This window comes from Glycine soja, chromosome 11, assembly GCF_004193775.1.
Source record: "Glycine soja cultivar W05 chromosome 11, ASM419377v2, whole genome shotgun sequence".
NCBI lineage: Eukaryota > Viridiplantae > Streptophyta > Magnoliopsida > Fabales > Fabaceae > Glycine > Glycine soja.
This window is the reverse complement of record NC_041012.1, coordinates 4,903,717-4,915,535: the sequence shown is the minus strand read 5'-3', so window position 1 is coordinate 4,915,535 and position 11,819 is coordinate 4,903,717. Positions and strand designations below refer to the sequence as shown.

At 30.7% G+C, this 11,819-nt stretch overlaps 1 protein-coding gene across 1 annotated transcript; it reads right to left on the bottom strand.

Moving 5' to 3' along the window:
• Window positions 1–9,270: 9,270 nt before the first annotated feature.
• On the bottom strand, window positions 9,271–10,982 carry LOC114375019 (UDP-glycosyltransferase 72E1-like). Its single transcript, XM_028332754.1, has one exon. The coding sequence runs from the start codon at window positions 10,897–10,899 to the stop codon at window positions 9,409–9,411; it is 1,491 nt and encodes a 496-aa protein (XP_028188555.1). The 5' UTR covers window positions 10,900–10,982; the 3' UTR covers window positions 9,271–9,408.
• Window positions 10,983–11,819: the final 837 nt, after the last annotated feature.

Sequence of the window (11,819 nt, the reverse complement as noted above, 5' to 3'; positions counted from 1 at the left end):
TTCTTAGGTACTTTGATTGACGGTTCGTAATTGGATTTAACCATTTTTATGTGGAATCGTGGTATTGTTTAAACGAATAGGTTTTCCCGGCATAGAGAGCATTTGCTCAGGCCGATCCGGCATGGATATAGCGTGGGTTCTGGACAAAAAGCAGCAATAATAATAACAATAACACTAGAGAAACATGATAGCATGAATTAATTACATTAAAAACTAAAAGTAACATATTTTTCATTAAGTTTTAACAAGTATAAGAAATCAAATCAAATATATTATGATGCTCGGTCTAAGTTTTAACAATACACAATAATATTCATTAACAATAATAAATTTATATCTAGAATAATAAAAATGATAAATAAAATTCCAAATGACATTGCATTAAGTATTTTTATTGAAAATATTTTTTTTGCATGAAAACTTCCTTAACCCGTTGCCAACTAGATTTAAATCAGTTTTCTTGATTTATGAGAAATGTGATAAAATTAATTTATTAAATTATAAGTATTCGATAAAATTAACTGTTAAAATAATTAAAAAGTATAAAATGACTGAAAAATAATAAAATTATGATTTATTTAAAAAGAAAAAATAAGAATTTTAATAAATATATGAAGGATAAAAAAAAGGAAAAAAAATTATAAAAGTCAATAAAATAAGTTTTTTAATTAGTAAAAAAAATTATAAATTAGCTAAGATATCTTGTGTAACATAATCTTACATTGATTTTATTTAAGTTAGTTTTCTAGATCGGATGTACCAGTGACATGTCTAGTTTATCTTTTTTTCATTAAATTTTATCAAGATCATTTTATATATATTTACTTTAATTATATGAGATGAATAAATTTTCACTTTTTATAATAAACAATTATAATCATATAATTTACATATTGAATTTGATGCGTTTAATACACAAACTACAGTTTTAGTATATATATATAAACAATTAGATTTTAAAAAATTAGATGGTGAAGATAATAAGTAATTCTAAAAAAGTTACTCTTAAAATAAGTAGAACCCTCTTTTATATATATATACTTTAAATTCCCATAGTGTAAATTCTTATAAAAAATTAATTTGAATATTTCACAATTTCAAATTTGAACTAGAATATATACAAGTCTTATCAATTAGTATAGATTAAATATATAAATATGTTATCAGATTTAACGTTCAAATCATGAAAATCTTGTTTTAATTTTCAAAAGAAATCGGTTATAAGGGTTGAGTACACATACGTATACATTAGGTTATTAGATTATGGGATTCACAATTTGGGGCATGCATGCATTCATGAGGATGATGTATCGTGCTCGCTACGATGATGATGCAGTTCTCCCTGGTGACCTCATTGTGGAAATTCTGTCATGGCTTCCGGTGAAATTGCTTTTGCGATTCAGATGCGTTTGAAAATCTTGGAACTCTCTCATCCTTGATCCTTATTTTGTGAAACTGCACCTTCAAAGATCATCACGTAACATTAACATCCTATTCACGTTCTTAAATCCCAGCTTGGTCCATTGATGATGATGATGGTGCTGGTGTCTTCCCATTGAAGCAGAAGTACCACGTCATTGGGGTCTGTAAGGGATTGGTCTGTTTGATCGCTAAAACTCGTGAAGACTCTACGACTTTCTCGGTCCGATTTTACAATTCGGCTACAAGGTTAAGATCCAAAAAATCGCCACGCATAAAAATAGGTTCTAAGAATGTAATGGGCTTTGGCTATGATGATTCGAGTGACACTTACAAAGTGGTGGCAATTCCGAACTTGAAATAAAAAATCTTGGACTCTGTTGAATAAGGTTTAGTTATGAGCATCTTAAAATTTCTCATTGGATATTGATGTATGGGAACCGCGAGGTCATGCTGATGGGCGACAAATCAGAGTTGGAACTTGTTCTGTATAGTGGGAGGGATGATAAAGTAAAGCCTATGATGTTGGTGGCAAACATATCAGAGTGGGAACATGTTCTGTTACTTCTGTGTAATGTGACAAGTAATTATGTTCAAAGCTTGGTTTTGCCTTATCATGTTTGAGCTGTTCTGCAACTATTGGCTTGTGTTAAATCATGTGAGTCATTTTGGAACCTTGCCATTTCAAAGACATATTATAGTGTGAAAACATTGTGTGGCTGACTAATTTGTTAGTTCATTTCATTCTATTGGCTATTGTTATCAAAATCTTTGGAGTTTGGATTAAAATCTTAAAAAAAAAATTAATAATAATTGATTGAGCTGATTAAAAAAACATAATAATTGATTGACATTCTATTGGCTATTGGCTATTATAAATTATTTTTCCAAAAGGAAATTTGCTTATCTCCTGAATGTTTAACTGTGCACCATATATTGAATTATGAATGATCTTCCCTTTCCTGTGCTTTTGTTCTTGTAACGATCATACACCTTGTGTTGGGTTGACACTATGAAGTTCAGTGTCAATAATCATACACCTTATCTTTTCTTATAGAATCAAAAAGAAAAAAAACCCCACAAAAACAACAAAGAAAAAGAGAGAGAATAGAAAAAAAAAAAAAACGAAATCAGCTTGTGTCCCCTACTTTTGCCATGTCTATCCAAACAATCGGGTTGCACAACAGATCATTCACTCCCTTTCTTTTGCTCCAACCTTACGGCCATACCCCCATTATATTAACTTTCTTTCAACATTGTACTTTACTTTCTTAATAAAATAAAAAAAATAGAATGTCAATCATGTGTTGTTGAAGCTTTGGGAATTGTCTTGTCTTGGATTTTTCTTTCTTTATCATTAGGTTCTTGTTTTTGTTCTGGGTTTGAATTCACTTTGCCATGCGACGGTGCTAGTTAAAAAAATGTAAATATGTTGAAGAGCTAATTAAAAATCAAAATTGAAAAACAAATAAACATATTTATTATATTAAAAATAGATAAATCATTTAATAAAAAGAAACCTGTATGTATCGTCCTTTTCTAAAGAGCTTACGTAGGGATAGTTGGACAATCAAAATAAGTTAACAATAATAAATAAGAGAATAGATTCAACTCATTCAAGTCGTGTGACCGTGAGAAATGTCAAGTTTGGCTGCTCTAGCAATTAATCAAAGTAAGATGCCTTAAAATCTGGGAAACACATGCATATAGGTTAACCTATCCTCTTGTCTTGTGTGTGTTGAATACTTGAATGCACTCCATCCTTCGTTCTTAGAAAAGGCCACTCATATCCATGCTGTCTAAAATGAAATTATTGAATAAAGATCTGAGCTTAAATTTTAGTGTATTTGTTTGAAATAGTATGGTTTTTTGAGATTAAAAAGTAGTTTGATATTCATTCATCAGTCTCATTATGAACTCAATTGCATGTGCAGTCGCATTTATCTATAATATCTGCAAAATCAAAGATGACGACAATCGACAAATCCCAATATTTTGGACGATTTCCCGCCCCAATCAAACTGACAGCGTGTTTATAGAAACAAGTTTTAATCCACTTTGAGATACCAAAATCACGTCAAAGTAGAAAAGTGATGCAGAAATTACATTTATTTGCTTCTGTCCAGACGTGACATGGTGTGTTTTTTTAAAACACGCACAGACTGAATCTGTGTGAATTGTGATGGATATCTTTTGCATTAATCCAAAAGCTAAGCTATTCGTGTGTGAGGAATATGAGACTGTTTTTTTCTTAGCTATATAAATTGTTCTCATTATGTCATTCTTTTATTATATTTTTGCTGAATTGGCTGACAATAAGGCCAAACACATAATTATATATTACTCAAAATAAAGGGGTCAACATTTGTATTCATTCTCATGAAAGTTATAACAAAATCAGATAAACTATCATAAAAACATACATTCCTATCAATGGTTAAATCATTTTTAGTAAAACAATTTGTTATATTATTTATTTGATACAGTACATAAACAATGAAACATGAAGTAAACTTTTTCTTGATCTTCATAATCTCTGAGGCAAAATCTATAAATTGGTCTTCATGATATCTGGACCCTTCACAAGCTTGACAATTTCAGCACAATTAGTCTCAACAATAATTGCTCTATAACCCGAATCATGGGTCATATTCATACCAAATAGAATGACTCAAAGCTCAGTTTTCAAAATAGTACAATGCCCTAAGTCTCCAGAATAGCTAACTTTCGCCTTCAAGAAGCATCGTGACTGCCATTATCATCATTTGGTGCTAATATCGTATGAGTGAGCTTGCTTCTATTTATATCATGTACACCACTCCAAACACTCAGCACCAGAGTATTTGTCCACTTATTATTGAAGATGAATTCATTCCTTCTCTACCAAATATGATCAACAATAGTTCCAAACATAGTGTTTGACTTCACCTTTCTCTTTGTTCTCATGCTGCAAACATTTATGGTAAGCTAGCTAGGCATATCACGGTTAAAGAACACAAATCCAACATTCATATTAAATTCTCACCATATTGGCTACACCCTTTTACAGCCTTTAAGTGTGTGCATCACATCTTCTACCTTATCTTTACACAGCAAGCAAATGACATCATTTGTCATATGCTGCCAAAATCTCAACTCATTTGTAGGGCTACACTCTATGACCAATTTTTCATAAATGAAATATAATCCTTTACGGGACATCCCCACGCCAAATGTTTTTAAACAACATAGATTCTTGAAGAGTATGAACATTAGACAATTCGAGATAAGTATCTTTAATTGAAAAACACTCATCAACAATATTATTCCACTCAAATAATATGTTTTACTAGCCATGCAAGGTGGCTTTAACGTCTTTATAATTTCAACAACATTCACCGGTAAATCAACAACAATTCGCTCCAAAACCCATTCTCCTTTAGCATTGACATAAAAACACATCGGAATGTTCTCCGCGTGACTGGTTTGTCCACTCCAATATTGATCTAGCTTACCGTATTTTGGGACCCAATTATCTTTCTAAAACTGCACAATTCTACCATTGTCCACTCTCTAGGTCATATTTGGCAATAACTTATCACAACGCTTCATAATCCTCCTCCAGAGATTAATTTTGGGTCAATGCTTATCAATAATAGGTGGTACATCATTACCACGTTTGTACCTTGCACGTACAACTTATACTCATAAATCATTAGGTCTCGTATCTAATTTCCACCCCACCTTCATTAAAAAAGTTTGGTTCATAACACTAGCTTTCCTCAAACCAAGGCCGTCATTTATTTTTGGAATACATAGAGAATTCAATTTTGCCATTGAATTTTGCTAGAGGTACTTGTGTGGTCCCAATCAAAATCATGACATTTTTTGTCAATTTCTTCACACACCGAGGACGATAATAGAATAGTTTGCATCAAATAGGTGGGCATGGCTTGAATAATAACTTTTGTTAAAGTTACTCTATCTATTATGGATAAATTGAACGTTTTTCAATTGCTCAACTTTTGATTAACTTTGTCAATAATAAATTATTGATTATGCTTTGACACTCTATCATGACAAAGAGGGATCCTTTGTTATATGTGACCCTATGTTTGTAAATAGATTTAAATATATTTTTGATTGATGTAAGTATGTAATTTTTTTATTTTTGATCTCTTTGAATTTTTTTTAGTCGTTGTAAGTTTATATTTTTTTAAAACTTTTTATTCATATATTTTGTTTTGTTCAATTTTAATCCTATAAATTTGTGTTAGTTTTATCAATTTCAATTTTTTTTAAGTTTGTGTTTTTTTAAGTTTAATCATGATAAGTGTGAACATATAAGAACTAAAATTGAAAAAAAAAATCTTAAAAGGATAAAATTTAAAAAAATATAAATTTACATGGACTAAAAAAAACTTACAATTATCAAAATTAAAAAAACAAAAACTTATGTAAACTAAAAAAAAACTTACAGAAATAAAAATAAAAAATAGAAATTTATAAAAATTAAAAATATATTTAAACCTAAACCGATTTACCGTGTTGCTATAAGAAAAATGTCAAGTTGAAGTTCACGGATTATGCCCATCAATATATAAAACCCGATTGAAAACAAGTCCAAAAAAGTTATATAAATACAATGACTATGTTTATTTAAATTTATTTGTTAAAAAATGTTTTTTATAAATGAAAAAAGTTTTTATTTTTTATTTTTTATTTTTTAATATGTTTATTTCAACTATTTTTATTTTAAAAATATTATATATTTTTTATTTTTTTAAGAAATAAATCCTGTCTATTTATATAGAAAATAATTTTTTAAAAAATACTATTTTTGAAATTTTAAACATATTAACCCAATATCAATCAAAGTAACAAAAGGGAAACAATCCCATGTGATCTGGTCATGTCCCCCGCGGTGCGATAATGGGGGAAGAGAACAGATGCAAAGCAATTTTAGTATAGGCAATATTATGGTTATATGTAGGCCAACTTAACCCTAAAAAAGCAATAAAAAAAAAGGGAAACAATCCCATGTGAGGCAAGTAATAATATTAATCAAAGCAATAGAAGAGTCATGTTAACCTATTTTTAATATTAATTAAAATTTATAAAATTATGAGTGAAAAAAGATGAAAAATAATAAATTTAATAATTAATGTGATAACAAAGTAAATAAATAAATAATAATAAATTCTAAATGTAGATTTATATTTAACGTAAAATATGTTTAAGATCCCTTAAAATTGAAAATTTCATCATCATAAAAAAAATTGTATTGATTTAATTCATGTAAAAATAAAATATTTTTGTTGGTCTTAAATTATAATTTCATTAAACGTTTTCATATGTGACTAACATATTTAATTAATTTTTCTTTTTATTTTCTCAAGCAAATACACTTAGAAGTTACAAAAACTCATTATTATTTCATTCTCCTACTCTCACCCGAAAGTGCAAGAAAATCACATAAGAAATGATAAAAAAATTTGTAATTTTTTGAGATTTTCAACTGCCAGAAATGATTTAACTAATTTTGCGAGTTTAACTGTCACAATTTATTTAATTAATTTATAATTAAATTACACATATAAGTTTATATTACTTTTTAAAAAAATTATTATTTTAGACTAATAAAAATATATTTTATTTTTATAAGGATTAAATTAATAAAAAAATTATAAAAAAGAAATTAATATTTTTAAAATTTTAGATAGATGTCAAACATATTTTATCCTTATATTTATATTTATTGATTATTCATGTGAGGCCGACTGGTATTTGACTATACGATAAAGGTTGCGTACGTGCTATGCTACAATATTTGAGTGTATTTGACTATCTGAACATTTGACTGACTTCGCGAGTATTTGGTCAACAAAATCATATTGCCCTTGTTAATCTTTTTTTCTTGTACGTATTTTGAAAGAAATTCAGAAAATGTGTTTGCTATAATATTTGACTCTTAATTAAATTATTTTGTTCGATTATTCAGAGAGTTACAATTCATTTTTTAGAGAAGAATTACAATTCATACTATTATGACTTTGTTACAATTGGCAATTGCATGCAACGCACCTTTTAATAGAGGTATTTGATGTGTATATATAGTTTTGATATCAAATATTTTAAGAATTAAACAATAAAATTCGTATAAAGAAATAATGAAAAATAATATACAAACTGGCAAAGCAAGACTAGAATTAAATTACATCTAAACCTTACTTTAATTTCTATTTTTTTATTTAGATCGCGTATATCTTTAATCTTTAATAGGAGACAATCGTATTCTAATCTTTATTTCTAGAGAGTATTATATGGTGTTGTTAGTGAATGTTGACTGCTTCATGAAACCTAACGATTCGAATTTCCAAAGAACTATAAGATATGATTAAGGATAATAATATATATTTTTTCCGATGAAAACTAACAAGAGACAAAATATCTTGCATTGTAGAGCAGTCTCAAGAGGAAGAGACTAAGTTATCTCTATATGCAAGTTGCTCTCCAAGTAGGCCAAAAGTATTTGCAACAATGTTGCCTGCACAAAATTTATAAATTTATTAAAGGGCTGTTTTTTTTTTCTTTTTATAATTATTTAAATATTTAACTTCTATCCAATAATAATTTATTAAATTATTACTTACACAAATATATGTATTAGTTTTACATATAAAATTAATACAGAGATTTACATGTCACGAAATGTAGTTATTATTATAGTTTTTTTGTTGAGTAGTGTAATAATCACTCAATATAAATCTACCTATATCGTTGAGTAATCTACATGAACATTTTATTAACTTGTAAATTTTTATCATTATTTTCTAATCGATTTACATAGTAAACAAAATGAAAAAGGTGATAACATTTCCTTAACTTCATAAATAAAAATACAACATGCACTTGCCATGTACTGTAACACTAGAGTACGAATTCCTAAGGGAAGGGCAGGATTCATGCTTACAAAAGAGAAGAAAAGAAAATGTAAATATAAAAGCGATATGATATGTAGAAAAAAATATTGATATATAAATGCATTAATATTGTGAACACCAATTATATATTATTAATTTTTTTCTGTCTCCCTTTGTCACTTATTGTATTTATCATTTTATACTCTTCAAAACTTAAAAAATAAAATAAAAATTACACTCTTCAATTACTCACTCTCTCTCTCTCAATTATTACCCTGACCATGAAGTATGAAGAAGCATGAAATGAGTGTTTCTGATTTATATCCATATATTATTTACCCTGACTATGAAGTGTGAGGCAAAATCATAGGAATGGGAAAAAATAACAGGAATGAACAAATTTTGAAAATAATATAGCATATTAATAAGTGATATTTTAAAATACAACTTTAGATCGTTGTAATTTTTAAAAAAATAATAAAATTGTGTTTTGAATCACTACTTCAAATATATTTTTTTTATAAAAGTCATGTTCTTATAAATGATTTTAATATCTTTTTATTTTTTTTAAATGATGAAGAGTCCTAAGTTAGAAAAAAAAACACTAAATCATTTTTAAGAACACAATTTCTATAAAAATAAAATAAAATACTTGAAGTCATATTTTGGAATACGACTTCATTGTTTTAAAAAAAAATTATGATATTCTAAAGTTATATTCTATAATATGATTTCTTAATAAGAAGTCGTATTTTAAAATACATGCAACTTGTCCATATCTTGTAATTTTTTCAAAATTTATTTTTATATTTTTTTAAAAAAATAAACCCATTTCTTTGATTTTGCCTAAGCATGAACTAAGGACTTTCAAGGGGTACCCAATTATTTGTCTAAAACTTGAACAAAAATTGTGTAGAACATATATTTTTACTACAAAAGCAATTTCATATACTAATAATATGACATCAAATTAATTTTTATTAACGTAACATTTATCTGGCAGAAATTAAACCTAGACTTGAGTTGTAAAACATGCACTGTCACACATATCCTTGAACACAGCAAACCGAAGAAGATAATTTAAAGATCAAGAGCAAACGACGTCGCTGAGCACATCAGTAGTGGTAGTAGCAGTCCCTAAGTAGTCAGCCTCAGAAGCCTGCGCATGAACTTGACAGTCCTTGTTCATTTGACAAAGCCAATGATGAGAGGATCCAAACCTAGACAAGGCTTTCTCTCCACTCACTTTCAGCTCCTTAACCTTCTTCCTCATACCAACTCCTTCTTTATCCACCATCACTCTTCTCACCAGCTCCGCTATCTCTTCTCTTCCCACAACTCCTCCTCCTCCCTCCCCCGCCACGCGCACCGCCACCCCAAGCTCCTCCGACAGCATAAACGCGTTCATTTTCTGCTCCGCGTATAGCGGCCACGCCACCATGGGAACCCCGTTGAGCACGCTCTCCAAGACGGAATTCCAACCACAGTGCGTCACGAAACAACCCGTCGCAGGATGTCCCAGGATCTCCGCCTGCGGGGCCCACATGGGGACCACAACCCCCACCCCTTCCGTTCTTTTCACAAACCCCTTCGGCAAGTAATCAAGCACCACATCACCACTGCCATTTTTCGATACTTCGAAAAACGAGCCACTCGTGTCACCCTCGCACGGTGGCCGCACCACCCAAACAAACCTCTGCTGACTCAGCTCCAACCCCAACGCCACTTCCCTCATTTGAACCTCTGACATGGTTCCACCGCTCCCGAAAGACACGTAGACGACCGTCTCAGCCGGTTGCACGTCCATCCAACTTAAAACCGCATCCTCCGCTTTTTTCTCCACGGTTCTAACTAGCGGTCCAACCGGATACACCGCTCCCTTCGTAAACCGGCCCAATATCCCGTCCTCTCTCACCGCCTTCGTCGCAGCGGGCTCCAGATCTTGCCACGTGTTCATCAAAATTCCGTCTGCGGTTACTATTTCCTTTGCCGCTGCGAGGTAACCTTCGTACATCTCCCCTATAGGCGATAAAAACGGTTCCAGCGTGTCCTCGAACCGAACCGCTTCGCAACCGGGAATCACAAGCGGTTCGTGGTGTTCCGCATGGCGTTCAATCATTTTCTTGTCCATAGCGGGAACGTATACGGAAACCGCAGAGAACCAGGCGCTGGTGGCGAAGTAAACGTAGGTAAGCATGCCGAGGTCACGTGCAATGGGAAAAGCTGCAAGACCGAACATGTCGACAATGAGTGCCGAAGGAGGAGGGAGGTTGGTGGATAGAATGGAAGATCGCAAAAAGGGTATGGAGTCGATCATGGTTAACATAATTCGTGCTGCTAAGGGCGGGTTGGGTGGTAGCTTGTGGGAGACATCGATGGGAGGGACAAGGACGATGTTGAGATTGGATGTTTGTTGGAGTATGTGAGAGGTTGTGGTTGCGGTATCGGTGGTGACGATGAAGATGGTGACGTGGAAGGAATGGTGAGTGAGGAGGCGTTTGCCTAGCTCCAGCATGGGAATGAGGTGCCCCATGCCGGGGCTGGCTACAAGTGCTGCATGAGCCTTTGATGTTACCATTATTATTCCGACTTGCTTTCTTTTCTCACTCTTTCTGCAAAACACCAACACTGATAGTTATAGAGATTAATTCAGATAACTGATAACCCTGTACCGTCTTTGCTTTCTTTATTACTGTAATATATGTTGACCGTAGCCTGCAAGGAAGGGTAAATGGTAACGTGTGTGTGCAGTGTCAAAATATAACTTATAGATTTAAAGGATTTTATTTTTAAAAAAAAGTCCGACAAAATATATTATAATTTACTAATGCATTTTACTTATAATATAAAAAAATATTTCAACAATGTGATATTATTATGTATTGAGATGAGATCATAACAGTGTAGCTTCCTGTGCTTTCTTTTTTTGATATATTATTCACTTATTATTTTTATCAAGATTATTTTTCTTTTTTTCTCTCCATCATATTGGATTAATTATCTTATCTCATATTATATCTATCTCATTGACTTTGATAGTTAATAGTAATGTAATACGTACGCTTAGTCACTTTCACACGTATTTTATAACTACTCATTAATTAGAAGATAGGGTAAAGCAGGAAAAAAAAAGTACGAAAGTTAAAATAAGTGATGAAATAGAAAATCATAAAAAGTAATTTAAAAATAAAAAATATAGATAAAAATTTAATTATTATGCCAGGTACGTAAAATAACTTACTCTAAAATTCAATTGCATATCACCAGTGCCGTGACTTTTAAAATAATTATAATTATTATTATAAAAATTAATAAAGTTATCATAAGTTTCTAATTGATTGATAATATAAAAAATTATCATATATATTTTTTTCTCACAAAGATAATAAATCCTTTAATAAATAATTGGTTAAAAAATTCACAACAAATTTATTACTGACGGAGGACCTTACTGTAAGTGATGGTTGAGCTATTAATACAAGAGCTGGACCTAGTTCA